The 18,111-nt window shown below is 37.7% G+C and overlaps 1 protein-coding gene across 2 annotated transcripts in view; it reads left to right on the forward strand.

The window, feature by feature from the left end:
• Positions 1 to 17,790, forward strand: part of pkn1a (protein kinase N1a) — a 61,860-nt gene extending 44,070 nt beyond the window's left edge. For both annotated transcript variants that reach the window (XM_014986202.2, XM_014986201.2), the window contains exons 7-23: positions 1,070 to 1,283; positions 2,745 to 2,939; positions 3,835 to 3,944; positions 4,040 to 4,183; positions 4,270 to 4,345; positions 6,745 to 6,880; positions 7,091 to 7,217; positions 7,451 to 7,530; positions 7,683 to 7,755; positions 8,889 to 8,980; positions 9,193 to 9,369; positions 10,940 to 11,002; positions 12,478 to 12,554; positions 12,639 to 12,781; positions 13,805 to 13,912; positions 14,794 to 14,874; positions 15,988 to 17,790. In XM_014986202.2, coding sequence (XP_014841688.2) covers positions 1,070 to 1,283; positions 2,745 to 2,939; positions 3,835 to 3,944; positions 4,040 to 4,183; positions 4,270 to 4,345; positions 6,745 to 6,880; positions 7,091 to 7,217; positions 7,451 to 7,530; positions 7,683 to 7,755; positions 8,889 to 8,980; positions 9,193 to 9,369; positions 10,940 to 11,002; positions 12,478 to 12,554; positions 12,639 to 12,781; positions 13,805 to 13,912; positions 14,794 to 14,874; positions 15,988 to 16,191 — 2,100 coding nt within the window. In that variant the 3' untranslated portion in view covers positions 16,192 to 17,790. The remainder of the gene's footprint in view (positions 1 to 1,069; positions 1,284 to 2,744; positions 2,940 to 3,834; positions 3,945 to 4,039; positions 4,184 to 4,269; positions 4,346 to 6,744; positions 6,881 to 7,090; positions 7,218 to 7,450; positions 7,531 to 7,682; positions 7,756 to 8,888; positions 8,981 to 9,192; positions 9,370 to 10,939; positions 11,003 to 12,477; positions 12,555 to 12,638; positions 12,782 to 13,804; positions 13,913 to 14,793; positions 14,875 to 15,987) is intronic.
• The last annotated feature ends 321 nt before the right edge of the window (positions 17,791 to 18,111 follow it).

The following is an 18,111-nucleotide window of genomic DNA, read 5'->3' on the forward strand; positions in this document are numbered from 1 at the left end:
ATGCAAAAGTTAATTAGACTGTAACATGCGCAGTCCGCTGCTCAACCACTGAGGACTGCGAAGAATTAGAAACCGCTGGGAGAAACTCATCCAGCGGATTTAACAAATGGAGCCTTCTGGGTTCACGTTACCCAGGAGAGCGGCGTTTCTGGAGGAGCTGCAGACGTAACATCTGTCCGTTTCGGATAAAATGACATGGCGGGCCACATGTGGCCTTGAGTTTGACACATGTGATTTAGGGTGTTTCCACACCTGATGTGTGTACGATGGTGTCTGTATGATTGGGAACCAGAATTGAAACATTTGTTACATTTGTCACTGCATTGTCAAACAATCCAAACTAATCAAACAAGTTCTTTTGCAGATTTAGTTGTTTTACTTTTGAAACTTAGAAATTTCCATCTGTTTTCCTAGAAATTTCTGACATCAACTTTGAAATTTTTTTCTAGAAATTTTCCATTTTAATCTCAAAATTTGAGGGGTTTTTTCTAGCAAGTGTGAGACTTTTCAGCCTCAGACGTTTTTCTCTAGAAAATTACAGAAATTAATCTTACAATCTTAGTCTTTTTCTAGTATTTGGCAGAAATGTACTCCTCCCTTTTTTCTATCTTCAATGACCCTAAAACGCCGTCGTAGTTGTAGAATTTCTCTTGTTTTTGGCAAAAAGCCACGAGCTATTTCTCCTGCTAGTGCTAGATTTCCACGTTTGTTTTGTTTCCATATATCCAGGATGCAGTGCGGTATAGTCCACTTCCTGCTTTTGGATCGGTTTGCATTCACATTTTCTTTTGAGTTGTGCCAGAGTTCACTTGAACCGAACCGAAACCGAGGTTTTTAGGAGAATAAGAGTTCACTTTCTTGTTCCATCAGAGTTCAGCTGCGTATTCACACCTCCCCAAGCGAACCGGACTTTCTAGGGAAGCATCCTACAGTTTGATTAAAGCGGACTAAGCAGGCTGGTGTGAATGCCACCTTCATTGCCTGACAAGTTAGGCAATGAAGGTCCCTAACTTCATTGCCTAACTTGTTATCAGTTTATAGCTGATAACTGATATTGTGCTGATTCCAGGCTCAGTCCCGTCTCAGTGAAGCATCTCAGCGGCTGGACCTCCTTAGGGACTCCTTGGACCAGCGCTTAGCAGAACTGCCAGAGGACCATCCAAAGTCCAGCATCATCAAGGAAGAGCTGGTTCTGGCCTCCTCACCGGCCTTCAGCTCCCGCCATGGCGCCCCCTATCTGCAGAACCAATACAGCACCCTGAACAAGCCCTCTCCTCTCACCGGTAGGCCAACACTTAATAAATACAGGGACATTGAGTGTTTCTTAACCTACTGTGGATTATTAGGACCGATGTAGAAAAAATAAAAAAATCTGATCATGGAGGAGTACATTTTCACCAAAAAATTCAGGAATTTCTTGGTTGTTTTCACACATTTATGACTAAAATTTTGGATATCCTCTCGTAGTAAAAACGATTTTTTTTAATGAATAACAATAAAAACTTGCTGTATTAAAAGTACAATATTCTTTTACATTATAAAGTCAGATATTTTTGACCAAAACTGCCAGAAGTTCCTAGGTTAAAGTGGTAAATCCAGGAGATGAACATCTGGATGTTTTTCGGCGTAAATGTCTGAATGCAGGCTCTTTATCAGAACCTCGTCGTCCAGGGTGCTGACCCGAAGCAGCCATGCTGGAGCTGCTTCTTCTCTTGTCTCAGGCATGCGTTATGGTTCCTGTTAGAGGCGTTCATGTCGAGTCTGGACCCAGGAAATGTCGTTCTGATGCAGGAAAAGAGCCCAGATGGACCACGTTGGAAAATATCCAGATACGCATTCGTGTTGTAAATCTCTGACATTATAATCTTAATAAACTTTTTTAAATGCAAATTTCTGACTTTACAGTGTCGGATAATTTGTTGGTGTTAATTTGGTAAAATGTTGGTGGAAAATTTACGTTTTATTTCTTGCAAATTTACAACTTTTTGACATCAAAGAATGTCCATGTTCTTATACATACACTAAATAAATGTAGAAATTTTTTGGTGGAATTTAAATCAAGTATATTTTATAGCACATTTCAGCAGCAAGGCGGTTCAAAAGTGCTTTAAATCACAAAAACTAGGTTTTTTTTTTTTTTTTAATTTTGGGGAGATTGATGATCGGACAATTTTAGTCAACCACTGTCCTCTGGAAGGTTTTTTGACAGACTGGTCCACCAGGTCATTTCTGCACGTTTGCAGTTAACAATGGTCACCAACTCTGTTGCTACTTCAGCAACTTTCTTGCTATATTGATCAACATTTCAGACAAAAAAATTATTGGCCAAAATCTGATTCGGCAGGTTAGGCTTTTTAAAAGATCGGTAACCTGCGATCAGCCGGAGAATTGCAATCGGTGCATCCCTAATATAAACTTCACACAGTCATCAGTTATGAAACAATCAATCGACTTTACAATTTCTCAAATGCCATCATCAAGCAAATACTCAGTGGCTCCAGAACTGTTTATCTTTTATCTCGCCTTCACAACGATGCCGTCAAATCTGTCCAAGTTGGCCTTAAACTGCAGTCTATAAAAACCACAGTTGTGAGACAAAATGGAGAAATCCAATTTGCAGTTTCCATGCTTGTCTATGTGAATAAAAAGCTGGCAGGTGGGACTAGCATGACTGTGTTTGTTTGGCCTGCTGTGCTCTGACCTGCAGTCGTTTGCTACCTGCGCTGTTGTCCCTCTGTCCTCAGGCACCCTGCAGGTGCAGCTGCTGGGCTGCGTTGGATTGTTGGAGGTCGTCCCAGGCCGCAGCAAAGGGACATCTGTCACGCTGCCCTGCTACAGCCCTGGAGACACCAAGTCCTTCATGAGAGGCAGCAAGGGACTGTACGGACGCAGCGGCTCTGTCAGCGGGAAGACGCCCAGCAAGACTGAAGAACTCTCCTGTAAGCATTACTCTTGATTTCAGGAGGTGTTTTATGATTTAACCCAGCTGCTGCAAAGTCTGCAGGGAGATATTTGTTCCAAAATATTTTAAAATTATAGTTTTAACCTTAATTTCCTGCTTCAACTAATTAATATATTCTTTCCATTCTTCAAATTCATGCTATTAATTAGAGCAGGCTTGTTTAAGTCCATAATTCTTTAAGTTGTATGTGAAATCCTCTTCCAGTGGATCAAGACATTTTAACTTAGAATATGGGGAAATATTTTTGTTCCACTGCAGATTATTTCGCTTATAACTCGCACTTTTTCGTCAATATTGATGAATTATTTACTAAGAACAAGCTCCTAATTCTTTCATAAAAGTTATTTGTATGTTAGTTTTGTCTTGTCTTTACTGTACTAAGGTACAAGCTTTTTACATGTTGATGTTTGGAGTATTTTTTAGCTGCAGATGCTTTTTTTGATCAAACATTCAGAATGATGTTATTGCATTTTAAGCGATATAATGTTTATTTTATTATTTAAAAAAGGAATTTAATTACTTGTTTGCAGCTTTTTATATATTTCTAACATTGTATAAAAATGAAATTCTGCAGAATGTGGCAGTATTATTTTTACCAGATTAATCATCAGAATAGATTAATTGATTACTAAAATAATCGTTAGTTGCATCTTTATATTCATTAATGCATTATAGTTGGGGAAATAAAGGTAAAACATGCCAAAGAGACTCAGTTTGCTCTCTTTAGCTAATAGAAGAACTAAAATTTGCCACAAAATACACAATGTGGCCCATTTTTATGCCATTTCCACCAATGGAGGCAAAGTTAGGTGCACGTTTTCTTAAAACCAATGTATAATTTGTCTCATAGATGTAATTTCTGTTGTTCGTAGCTGAGGTGAGCGCGGTGCTGAAGTTGGACAACAGCGTGGTCGGACAGACGGCCTGGAGGACCGTAGGAGAACAGGCCTGGGATCAGACCTTCACTGTAGAGCTGGAAAGGGTCAGCACACACACACACACGCGCACTCCCAAAAGTCTACATGAACATATAAACCGTAAAAGTAGCAATGAGTAATACAAGTATGAATGTTTTAGTCAAGAGAGTTGGAGATCGCAGTTTACTGGAAGGATTATCGCTCACTTTGCGCCCTGAAGTACCTGAAGCTGGAGGAGTTCCTGGACAACCAGAAACACCGAGTGCAGCTGGAGCTGGAGCCTCAGGGCCTGCTGCTGGCCGAGGTACGCCCATCTTTACCTTCATGCTAACTTATCCAGTGCTAATTACCAACAAGCTGTCGTCTGTGCTATCTGTGTTCGTCCACCAGGTGACCTTCTTTAACCCGGTCATCGAGAGAGTTCCTCGCCTCCAAAGACAAAAGAAAATCTTTTCAAAGCAGCAAGGTGGGAGAACAGACTCAACATTAATTTATTTGTCCGTTTCATTCAAATACAGCTGAAAATGAACTTGTCACATGTTGATGTAAACAGAGGTTTTGAATGAAAAGGAGTAGTTGGAAGAGAAAATTATTCTTTTGAGAGTCTAACCCTTCTCCCAAAAGTCATTCTACCATAAATATCAACCATCCATCTACAGCTCTGGAAGATATTAAGAGAGCACTTAAATTGATCAGTTTCTCTGATTTTTCTCTTTATAGGTATATATTGGAGTAAAACGAACTTTGTTCTTTTTTTTTACGAACTACTAATAACACGTCTCTGAAATTCCAAGCAAAAATGTTGTATTTATTTGCAGAAACTGAAAAAAGGTCACAATAACGAAAAAGATGCAGCGCTTTCAGACCTCAGATAAAAGAAAACAAGTTCATGTTCATTTAAAAACAACAATACTAACGTTTTAACTCGGGAAGAGTTCAGGAATAAATATTTGGTGGAATAACCAGGAGGTTTTATTTCCAGAGCCGTAGATACATCCTTAAACAAAAAACAGGAACATAAATTTAAAAAAGTTATATTATATTACTGTCCTTATACCTTGATAGAATATTTTATTTTCTTAAAAGTGAAAATTTGTCTAATCTCTTTTCAGACAAATTTTTTTCCCCAAACACAACGTTCCACTTGTTCAGTTCTAACTTTATTTTAATTCACAAAATCTCCAATTTCTAACTACAAATGCCATCTCTCTTAATAAATATTTTTTTGCAAATGTGTTGGTAATATACTTTTATGTTTTAAACATAACTTGCAGAAAATAATCCACCAACTCATGAAATTTAATACATTTTAAACTGAAGAGTTGATTTGTTGGATCTCTGTAGCATTTTCTGCTTATAATCCTATTAGCGCTTTATTGCAAAATAAAAATAAAACATGAAAAAAATGTTTTAAAAAATCGGCAAGGTGCATGTTTTTTTGTTTGTTTGTTTTTTTTAAAGCTGTGAAAAGTTAAAGGAGAGAAACAAACGTGGCCTCACAGCCGCTAGATCTGTTAGTTTTGTTCTCTCTTTGGTGCAACAGCGCCCTCTAGCGTTCAAGTCATGTACAGCTCATTTAGAGAGGTTATGTGGTTTTTCTTCTGGTTTAAAGCACCTTACAAAGGTATTCAAACTCATTTAACTATTTTACACTGTATGCTACAAACATTAATGGATTTTACTGGAGTTTTAAGTGTTGTTCTACCACAAAGTGTTAAGGCCAATAGAGAGGGGGGGGAAAATCAGTCACTGAGGAGTAAATTTCTGCCAAAAATCTGAAAGTTTCTAGATTAATTTCACATATTTACAAACAAGAAAAAATGTTGGTTATGCTCTTATGTGGGAAAGTCATACATTTCCACAAAAAAAAAAAAAAAAGCATTTCCATGATAAACCCCCCCCCAAAAAAACATTTCAATATTAAAACTACATTTTAACAATTTTAAGACTTTGAATGCTAAATTAAAGTAGAAATCTCTGAGACATTAGGTAGAAACTTGCTTCTACATGGTCAATATATTGTATATATTTTATCTACAGTGATCTTAATACTCCATCATTGTTTTCAAATCTTAAAAGTGTGGAGTGCATTTGTATTTAGGAAAACCCTCCATGTTGGCCTGTCACAATAACAAATTTTACTGGACGATAAACTGTCCCAGTAACTATTGGAATTATAAACAATTATATTGTTGTGAGACCATTTAAAATTGATTACGGCATAATAATGCAAATTCGGCTTCTCAAACACCAATGAACTTTAATTTAGTAAAGATCACTTTATACTGGAACTGGAAGACATTTTAAATATCCAAAATGAAACGACCAAAAACTATAAGTACAAAGAACAAACCCCACTCAAAAACTGAAACCATAAATGAAGTGGATTATTATGTCTCTGTAAACAAAATCTCCCTTTAAAAAATATTAATTGGAATGAAAATGATCAAGAACATTTAAATTTATCATGCGATTAATTGCTTATTGCAACAGGATCCGGCCCTGTTTCAAGGCCATTATAGATATAAAGGGTTTTCTTCTTGGGCTGCCCTTTATTTAGCATCATCCCCACAGCATGATGCTGCCACCACCGTGTTTCACAACATAGACTGTGTGTTCAGGGTAATATGTAGTTTTTTGTGTTTTTTTTTTAGATTTACATGTTCAGAGGACCTTAATGAAAAGTCACTTGTAAATTTCTTACCATTTCAATATGAAATATAAAATACTAACTGAATTACAGAAAAGTTATTCAAAGCTGAACAAAATGAAAACTGAAGTGATTTGATGTCATTTTATTTGCCTGAAATGTTCCAGCAATACAGTTAGTGAGACGATAGTGACTCTTCCTGTTCGTTCTTCCAGGCAAGGCGTTCCTCCGGGCGCGTCAGATGAACGTGGACATCGGGACGTGGGTGAGGCTGCTCCGAAACGCAATTCCCACCGTGAACAACTCGGGAACCTACAGTCCCAACACTCACAGCCTGACTCTGAACTCTGGGTGAGACGAGAGATATTTCTGTTCACCACGCAGGTCAGACGCTCCAGGCGGCTCGATGTGGACATGAAACCTTTCCTTGATCCTTTTCTCCTGTGACTGGTTGTGATGCTTTCACGGCCCTGTGTCTAACGCTCCTGTTGTGTTTTGTTCCGTGTCTGTCCGTTGTCATGCCAACGTCGGCCTGTCGTCGTGTCCGTGTGAAACTTTCAGGGAGATCTCAGTGGAGAAATTGAGTCTGGACAACGACTGTCCGATAAGAGGAGATTTGAAGAGAGAAACGGACACTCTCACTCCAGTGAGGCAGGCAGAGAAAGAGGAAAACCAGGAAGTAGGGGAGGTGTGTGAGCAGGGATTTCTAAATTTGCACTTTCAGCATTATTTTATGATTTAAAAAAAACAAAGGCTGTCCCTCCACTAACTGATAAAGACTCAGTGCAGAAGCTAAGCGCAGCACAGGAGCCGATGTGTTACCTCCAAGCCTTGTCCCTCGTCTACCATTGTGTGTTCTCACCTCTGCCTCGGCATGTTTTTTTTTGTCCTTTATGTCTGTTTCCTAACGTTCTCCTGAAGGATCACCCGGCAGTCATCGAGTCCCTCTCTCCCCACGACCAAATCCCCAAGTCCCCTGCCCGAACCCCACCTGCTAACAGGTACAAACACTAAAACACAACCTGGGGTGCATTTAACTCTTTAATATAAGCTGCAGTTTCCAAACTGGATGTTTGGTTTGTCTCTTTCTACGTGCAGTTTGTGCTTTCTTTGAGCCTTGTGTTTTTAAATTTTTTCCATTTGTTGTTCTTAGGCAGAAGAAAGGACCTCTGTCCATTCAGGACTTCAAGCTCATTGCTGTGCTGGGAAGGGGACACTTTGGGAAGGTAACCGTCACAAATTTACTTTCCTTTCTCTCTCTTTAGCTTAAAGGTTGGGCTACATGGACTCCGAATTTTATTGTGATATTTTGTGGTACTATTGTACCACAATAGTACCACAATACTATAGCAAGAAATGGAAAGAGGAGTTAATTTATGCAAAAATAAAAAGATTGAAAATTTTTTACTTTTGTAAAATTCTGAGTTTGAAGTAAAAAATGTTAGACTTTTTAAACTCAAAAATTCTCATGTTTTCTTTTTTTTTTTAGAAAATTTCTCAGATTGAAACATTTGAATTTTTTTTCTTGCAAATTTTTTTACTTTTTAAAGTAAAATTTTCTTATGTTTTTCAGAAAATTCCTGAGATTAATCTCAATTTATTGGGTTTTTTACATGGAAATGTACTTCTTTTTCTGTCGGACTATTACGATAACGATAATGTGATTCTAAAAAAAGCTACTTATTACTTAATTTTAGGTAACTGTATGGCACAGCATTTATAGTACCACAACCTCAAATATTGTTCTTGAAAATTAGAATTTGAAACAGATTTCTTCAGGAAGCCACTTACTTAAGAAAAGGTGTCAATAAATGCATTTATTTGGAAATTTGATTAATTTTCCCATTTAAAAAAAATTATAAATTCTGAAATTTATGACTTAATTAAATGCCGAAAACATCACAAAGTGACTGCATTTAATATTTCTGAATTTACTGATATTTATACATGCATTCATGGAACAATAGAGTAAATAAGAAAAATAACATTTCCAATCATGTTGTCAGTTTTGGTTTTTACTTACCATCAACAACTGAATTTTCTCATGACACAATAACTCAAACTTCTTGTCATGATAATAAATTAAAGTCCAGATGAGAATAAAAATGCAGAAGATTTGCATGGATATATTTCTGATTAATTACCAAAGTATTTGTCTGCTCCACAAAAATGTAGGACGTTATTTGTGTCAGTTGTTTCTAAAATGCAAATGAGACGTTTATTGTTCAAAACTCCCTATTGACATTTAATGAAACCTGTGAGTCTTATCAGAATACATAAACCTACAAACGGGATTAGTTGAAAGTTTCTTTGGTGTTTTGTTCCTCCGGTGAAACAAAATGTGTTTGTGTGTCTGCAGGTGCTGCTGTCAGAGTACAGGAAGACGGGCACAATGTACGCCATCAAAGCCCTGAAAAAAGGAGACATAATCGCTCGGGATGAGGTGGAAAGGTGTGTGTTTATTCCTCAACCGTGACACTGTGTTTGATCAAAAAGGTTTAGATCTCCTTTAGACACACAGCTCTGTGTGCTTTGTCCTGATTTACAGTAAAAACAGCTCATCTTTCAGCCCATCGACCAAAATAAAACAATTCTCTGTAATTCTGTGTGTATTTCACCTTTTCCCTATTGTTTTAATCTCTTTTGTTTTTTCCCGCTGCCAGTCTGATGTGTGAGAAGCGCATCTTTGAGATCGTGAACATGTCTCACCATCCCTTCCTGGTCAACCTGTTTGCGTGCTTCCAAACGCCGGAGCATGTTTGCTTCGTCATGGAGTACACGGCGGGAGGCGACCTGATGATGCACATCCACACCGACGTTTTCACAGAGCCAAGAGCTGTGTACGTGATGCCTCTGCGTGTGTGTGTGTGCGTGCGTGTGTGTGTGTGTGTGTGTGTTTCAGAAAGTCTAACATGCTTTCCAATCAGAATTAAGCTTTTTCTGGTGTTTTAGTGCAATATTCCATATTTTGGTGACTTATTTAACTTAAACAAGGTATTTCCAACATTATAAAGAAGGAATGGATACAGACTATTGAACTGGAGTATACCGCATTTTTCGGACTATAAGCTTTTTTTCCCCACGCTTACAGCCCGAAGCGGCTTTTCTGTGGATTTTTCTTCAACCTCCAGGGGGCGCTTTAGCAGGAAGTGAATCATTGGAAGTCAGAATTGGAAATCAAAGAAGAAAGTGCTAATTTTCATTTAGAACAAGCACATGATAGCAGCAGGCACGACGGAGAAATGTTCTCAAACTCATACCCCCTCGTTATGGAAACAACACGAAGAAGTTTATATGATGCAGCTTTTAAGTGGAAGGGTATCGATCTGTATTAGCAGATCGGTAGCCGCTGCACTAAGCTCGCTGTGAGCGAATCCATGGTTCCGCGTTGGAAACGCAGAGCTGCGTCCTTGTGAAAAACCGAGAGCTGCTGAGATACCAGATTTTATATGTACGTTTCCAGTTTGTTTGTTTTGTTTTGTTTTTTTTTACTTTGTAGGTGCGGCTTATAGGGAGGTGCACTCTGTAGTCCGGAAAATACGTATTTTGCATATTACATCGCAAATCCTTCTACAAATAAGTTCTAATGATCACTGCTTTGTGGAAACTGTTTTGTAGTCTGTGGATCTGTTTAGTGAGCTTTAGCCAGAACTGATTAGCATAAACACAAAGCATGCAACATAGTTTGAAGGAAAGCGAAAAACTATTATTAATTACAAAATGATAATATTTTAATCCTCTTAATTAGGGACAAACTAAGTAGGGGAGAATTCAGACCTCATTTATATGAATAAATAATTACATATTTTTTGCTTTTGCTAAGATAACACTTAGCATAGACTATAGGTGTTAATGTTAAATAATTTTAATAACTGTACAAAATTATTTTCTTGTATTGTATATTTACTGTACAGTCTCTTATCCTGTTTTCATATATGTTATATTTTATATGTAATCTACATAATCGTCAACTAATTTAGTAATCGGTTTATTGTTAACTAGACTCAAAAAAGGTAATTTGCCGAAAGAACAACATAGAGCAGTCATTAAGCCAAAAGATTACAAAACTATTTACATTTTCTATTTAAGATTTCAAAATTATATCCACTAATGGAATACCATGTTATTGCATTTTAGGCAACAAAATATTTATTTTCTTACATTGAAAAGATATTTAAGTTTATTTGCATCTTTTCATGTATTTTAAATATTTCATTAAAGAAAACTTAAGTGGTTCAATGAAAAATCAGTAGAATGTGTCAATTTCTGCATACGATTAATCAATTAATCGCCAAAATAATCAATTACTAAAATAATTGTTTGTTGCATCTGTGTGTCTGATCATGCAGAAAGTTTGGTGACTGACTTCAGATTTCATCTCAGTTCCTCACGCTGCTCCTTTGGTTTCAGGTTTTACTCTGCCTGTGTGGTTCTTGGACTTCAGTTCCTTCATGACCATAAGATTGTGTACAGGTGAGTGAAAGTCACTCAAACACACATTTGATCTTTACGTTGGTGAGAACATGAGCTACCGACTCTTCTAACATTCTCCACCAAGCATCTTCTTCTCTAAATCAGATCTAATTACAGCCACTAGCAGTGCTGCTAAAGAGAGCCGTCAGAGTCACACACAATGCTAGTTTTCCTACGAACATAAATCCTTTAAGTCCAATTTATTAAAATTGCAGGTTATTGTGAAATATCAAACTGTACTATTCATTAGGGATGCTCCGATCAGGTTTTTTGCTGCCAATTCCGATACCGATCATCATGAGGCCGATCACCTGGAGTGGCTGTTCATTTTTCGGTTTAGGTATAAATGATCCTATGTTATCTGGCAAAATTTAAAAATTATCTGGCAATAAATTCACCTAATTTAGACATAATAGACATATTTTAATACATATGTAACATCTTTTTTTTAAGTTACGTGCTGGAGCTTTAAGCAGATATTTGATGTGAGAGTTCACTCTCTGGTGAGGTTGAGCGGCGCTACGTCTGTGAAATATTACTACCAGTAGCGCGTAGCGGCGGTCCAAGAGTGACAGCAGAACCAGCGTCTTACACCGCTAGCTCGAAGACTTGAATTATCTTTCAGGTTATTTGTTTAGCTTTCTGACCGTGATGCTAATCTGGGAGAGTGTTGGTAGTTGTGCGCTGCTTCCGGATGTCCTTTTTTCCTGCATTGAGCCTCGATGTAGCCGAACTCCGTCAAGCGCTTGTTTTTTAAATGTCACATTAGATTCGTTGAGTTGATGCATTTTGACGTGTTTCTTCACCCCCGAGGTAATTTTCCGCCGCAACACGCAAACTTCCACCATTCACACTCAGAGCGTTCAAGTTCCACACGGCAGGATTTGTTGCTGCGCGCTTGAGCAGTGTGAAGGAAAGAGGAGATAAGCTGCACACGGAGGCTGCAAAGTGAGGTACAGGTGATCGGCAACAAGAGACCGTGATGGGCGATCACCGATCATACACTTTTTAATGGAAATCAGCCGATCGATCGGCACACCTCTACTATCCATGTGTAAAATCTGTTATGATCTGTTACCTGAACATCTTCAGGAAATGTTTTATGAAAGAGGGGGTGGGCACAACTTAAGGTGAACGCTGAATTTCAAAATATGTAGCATCTGAACAGATTTAGTATCACTGTAACTGGAGTCAGACAATGGAACGAAATGAATTTGGAACTAAAACAATGCCCACTCATCAACCAGTTTAAAAATAAATACAAAGCTATGATACTCACATTGTGCAGGGAAGAAGGGAATGGACACAAATATGAGTCTGCTTTCAACTTTGAGATTCTGGCTTGTTGCAAAACATTTGGACAGGCCTCAGCTAAAGTTTGCCAGAATGAAAACGTACTCTGAAATATTTCTAGGTACTTTATGATGGTAAGCTGTGAACAGACGCATCTCACCTACATTTCTTGTCGCTTGCAGAGACCTCAAGCTCGACAACCTGCTGCTAGACATGGATGGTTACGTAAAGATTGCTGACTTTGGGCTTTGCAAAGAAGGTGGATATTGACGATGCAGAGCGGTAGGTTCTTACTTTACGCCGGCTCACAGAAACCGTTTGTTTTGTTTGCCTCTTTCGGCAGGAATGGGCTACGGGGACCGCACAAGCACGTTCTGTGGGACCCCTGAGTTTTTGGCCCCGGAGGTCCTCACGGATACGTCTTACACCAGAGCCGTGGACTGGTGGGGACTCGGGGTTCTCATCTATGAAATGTTGGTGGGAGAGGTGAGGACTGGGGCTGTTTCACAGATTTATAAAGGCAGAAAAATGGCCGCCTAAAGGGTTTCAGTCGGTGATTAGAACCAAACTTAAAGATTTTTAACGAGAGTCTTTCCATATCAGTGACAAAAATCTGATTTTTTTTCTCTCTTTTTGTGAAATTTTATTTATTCATTTGTTTATTATTGGCGTGGTTGCTTGCCATCTCCGGTGTGAACTGCAAATGACCTGAAGGTGTCCCGCATGCGCAGCAGAGGGCGCAATAACGCTTATTGTTTTTCCCTCTCGTTTTGCCAACCGTCATAAAAAAAGTAGTAGAAGAAGAAGTGCTCACTGTTTGCGGAAGTAAACGTGGATGCTAATGGAGGAGCATGAGGTTGTTGTCCGACCGGAACCAGCACATTGTTTTTTCTTCTCGCTGGCGCGTTTCAGGACACAGAATAGTGAAATTTGTCGAGCATCAATGAGGTTCAGATAAGTATCGAATTTAGGACAACATATCAAAGTAGATTGGGTCGCATTCGAAAAAAAAAAATCGATTTGTGTTATTCAAACTGTCATGAAAAGATCAGATCCATGTCGCATTAAGGAAAAAAAAATCGGATTGGGTCACTTCAGGCTGCAGTGTGAGCATATCCTTAGATTGGCGTCTGATAGGCTTATTTTACAAGTGTACATCTCGTTGTGCTGTAGCCTCAATGGCAATAAAAGGCTTTTGACTTTGACTTTTTTGATGATTGGGTCCAGCTGCTTGAATTATCCACATAAGTTCTGACTATACTGAGATTTTTTCTCTCAGATCTTAAAGCTTTACTCGGAGTCACTTTGGTTTATCATAGCTTAGCATTTAGTACCACTGCTAGGAACTTGGAGTCATTTTTCTCCAAGATGCTTTTTTTTTTTTTTTTTTTTTTACCAAATTTATTTAACCGTTTTCCAGAACTGTCTTGAAATTAGGCACATTTTATCCCAAATCTCTTAGATGGATTAGACATAAATTGCTTGACAGTATTTGTGTTTGTTCTGTAGTCTCCATTCCCTGGTGATGATGAAGAGGAGGTGTTCGACAGCATTGTGAATGACGAAGTCCGCTACCCCCGCTTCCTCTCCACTGAGGCCATTGGCATCATGAGACGAGTAAGAATATTGTTCCTGTCGGCTTCGGGATACACAATAAAGACTTTATTTATTATTATTATTATTATTATTATTATTAACATTTAGGTGTAAACAATTGTAAAGTTGAAGGGCAATATGTGGTTTCCAAAATCCTGTAAAAGTCTAAATCTCAGGTTCAGTATTTGTCACGATAAAAACGTTTCCCTGTGCAATGAAAAACTTACTGTCTGCAAGAATGCTACTTTATAAAATAGGCAAAAAGTAAAAAATATAAAATTATCTTCTCGATATAGTAAAATATTATCTACAAGTACCAATAGCAAAATCGTAAATATATATAAATTTATAGCCTAATTATTGCAATTAAAATATATATAAAATAAAAAAGCATAGTTTTTTGCAATTTCTTTTTTTTTTTTCAAAAATGGTTTAAAAAATGGGTTTAAGTGACTTACTTTAACTTTTGTCGATTTTAACAGGGGTTTCAAGGAAAATATCACAACATTTCTTGCAAATATTTGTAAAATAGCACCACAGAATCAGTGATTTTGATTGCAAAAAATTACAAAAGTCTCTCAATCCTGTAGGGGCTGACTGTTTCTGAAGGCAGTAAGTTGCTTTGGGGTGGATAAATGGGGTTGCATAAAATTTTCAAGTGCATCAGCTGCAAACAACTTGGAAATTTACACATAAATGCACTTCAAAACATATTTTAGAACAAACAGCAAATATCAACCCTTAGTAATTCTGCACTACTTTGTGTTGCTCTGTTTCATGGAATCCCAATAAAATGCGTTAAAAGTTTCTAGTTGCTGCATGACAACATATGTAAGCTACATGGATGAGCACAGCTGATTAGGGGAATAAACTCCTGGTAATTTGTTGGTGTTTGTGTGCAGCTGTTGAGGAGGAATCCAGAGAGAAGGCTGGGATCAGGAGAGAAGGATGCAGAGGAGGTGAAGAAGCAGCCGTTTTTCAGAGTGAGTACGATCGAGTCCAGTTTTACTCGCTTCTCTCAACACTTAGAATAAAAACAAGGCTCATGTCCTTGAGTTCCTTGAAAATGCTTGATCTTTGTATAAAGTCCTTGAAAGTACTTGATATTCAAACTGTACAGTGCAATCTGTTTTCACATTATTTACATGTTGATACACTTAATAAAAAGACATTTTTTCTCACTGTCTGAAGTTAAATTAGACGAAACTTTTCTCGTTTTAGATCAGTTGGAATTACCAAAATAATTTTAATTTATTAAATGCTGGAAAACTTACCAAGAACATTTTTAGAGTTCTGTGTGACTTTCTTTGTCTATTATATTTAATTTAAGCAGGAAGGTAATTTACCTTAACATGATTTGTTTGGATTGTTTCAATGTAATGAATTTTTATTGGTCCTAATCTCTGTTGCTTATTGGTCTGTGATTTTATACTTTTAACAATATTACTAAAATTGGGGGATTTTTTTGTTAATTGAGTATGGTTTTTGTTGTTGTCTGACCTCTCAGGTGTGTAAGGTGTGTCAGAGACATTTCAAAACATACATTTTTTTATATATTTTAGTTTATTTTATCCCTGCTGTCTAATGCAGAATACTGTCACAAGACATTAATATTAGTAACAAATTTTGCCGCATAACTGTGGATTGAAACTGTCTTTTTTTAAATTAATTTGTATTGTTTCTATCGTCAAACTGGTGCTGCCAAAGTTTGAAAACTTACCTTGAAAATGCTTGAAAAGTTCTCAAATTTTACGGTGGGATACACCGACCCACTTTTCTCACTTTCGATAACGATACAGATACCTTAGCTTTGGTATCGGATTGATACTGATCCGATACAGAGAAACATCGTTGAATTAACTCTGAACGTTTAGTTTTCAAACACAGACATAAATATACTGAATTAGAAATTTCTTTGATAACTTTGCACCAGAACATTTAAATTCACTAATGGCTTCAGAAACTTGTCCAAATATGTAAAAACAACTCAGTTTTAACTTGTTCATTCAGTGCAATCAGGAGTATTCACATCCACTCTGCCTTGTTTTTAAAAAACGAACCAAAAACGGATCGTTTCTGTGTTCTTGTCCGTCCAGAACGTGGACTGGGAGGCGCTGCTGCAGAGGAAGGTTCCCCCTCCCTTCGTCCCGTCTATTCGCAGCAAGGAAGACGTCAGCAACTTTGACGAGGAGTTCACCACGGAGCCTCCGGCGCTGACGCCGCCACGCGAGACGCGCTCGCTCTCCCGTAGAGACCAGGAGAGCTTCAGAGACTTCGATTACGTCTCGGACCTCTGCTAATTTACCGGAACCGCAGGCCTCTGAGGAAGGAATGTTGGGTATTTTTAAAGGCTTCGTCGAAGATCCAGCCTCCCGCCGGACGATGCGAGCTCTCGTCTGCTATTAATTACACTGTGAATGAACGAAGAGACTGAAGAGAGTTTGGTGTGTCTGCTTTTTAAAGATTGTGATCTGACTAAATCAGAGCTAGGGCAGGTAGTTGTCGGGCTTAGAAGCTCCATCACAGCAAAGAAACATAAACATAAAACCCTTCATCCAGTCGGTGTACACCGGAGAGAAAACTCTGGCCTACGATTGGCTCGTGTACCATCGACTGTTTAGGGTTTTCTCTGTGGCCTCTCAAACCAATGCCTTACATTTTTACTTCTGTGTGTTCTGTCACCCTTTGTAAACTGATTTAAAAAGTGTGCAGTGATGAAAGAAAACCACAGAGTCTGTGCTCAAAATTTGGTAATTTATGGGCTATAAAAAAACCACTGCTGTGGATTATTCTGATGTCCACAAACATCTTTTTAAAACTGTGCTGCTTTGATTTTATGTCTGTAATTTGCAAATAAGCTGTATTTAATGCTTCATTTGTGCATTATTCAGCATACAGCACATTTCTTTCTTTTTTTTTGTAATTGCGTACTTTGATCAGTAGATGTAATTTAAAAGTGTAGCAGAAAAACACTCAGAAGTCAGCATTAAAGCTATACTGCACACAGATTAGCAAAGGAAAACACTAAACTGTGATGTATCATGTTGTTACATATTAACTACATGCTACCAGAGTGTCTTCAACATCAGGGGTGTCCAAAGTGTGGGTCGGGGGCCATTTATGGCCTTGGAACCATTTTGTATGGCCCTCTGAGAACGCAACAAATTTGACCCTCCAGCAGGAACTTTTTATCATTTTTTTAGCACAAGAATTTAATTGTTCACAAATTTAATTTGTCTTTAATTGAAAGTGTTGGACACAAGAAATTTTTATTTTACTTGCCGTATTTTATTTTAATTTTAATTTCATTGTAAGTAGCTGTAAACATCCAGCAAATGTTTCTCGGTCAGATAAGCCAAAACGTTCGGAAACTATCCACCATTTATTATGACAAAGTTGCCACTTTGTTTCAATAATGTTTAAATTGTTGATGAGCTTATAAAAATTTTTACTTATTTTGCGCTTCAAGTCAGAAAAACAATATGGCCCCTGAGTATTGTCAACTATGGGATTCTGGCTCATGTTGCAAAAGTTTGGACACCCCTGTTTTACATAAAATAAGCCATTTCTTTCAGGAGCATTAAATCTTTAAGCTCAATGGTTGCACACTTGTTTTTTCCCAGGATCGGAATAGTTGATATCAAAGTCATAAGGATAACAAACTTTTTCTCTGTGCAGCGGATGTCGCTGCTGTACATTCTTCATAAATGGTCCCATGAGAGTACAACAAGGATACTTGTTGCATTAACAACAATTGATCCCATTTTATATAAGACATTTAGAGTACAGGAGTAGTTTGTTTTGAAACTGTATGATTGTGTGGGTTTTCCTTGTGTACAATGAAGTACCATAAAACATGAAGTGACATCTTTTATAAAGAAATCCTGCAGTGAACAACATGTCTGTTTATTGGTGTCATCATTTCACTTTTATTTTTAATATTTAAATGCCTTTATTGAGAGTAAAAGCAGAACCAAACTGAAATTCATGTTTGTATGATGAAGCTCAACGCTGAGGAATAGATAAGGCAAAACATTTACAGCAATAATACACAACCCAGAAATAATCAGAACGCAAACACAATATTAAATATTTCACAGTAAGGATATAAATATTTTGTCCTGGATGACTCCATTATTTAGTGGTAAGCACTGCTTATCCATCTCATTTGATGCTGCAGCACCTCTTTAAATCTATTTGGAGTATAGAAAGCCGTTGTG

Source organism: Poecilia mexicana, unplaced genomic scaffold (genome assembly GCF_051168715.1).
Source record: "Poecilia mexicana isolate PSO_F unplaced genomic scaffold, ASM5116871v1 scaffold_1, whole genome shotgun sequence".
Taxonomy (NCBI): Eukaryota; Metazoa; Chordata; class Actinopteri; order Cyprinodontiformes; family Poeciliidae; genus Poecilia; species Poecilia mexicana.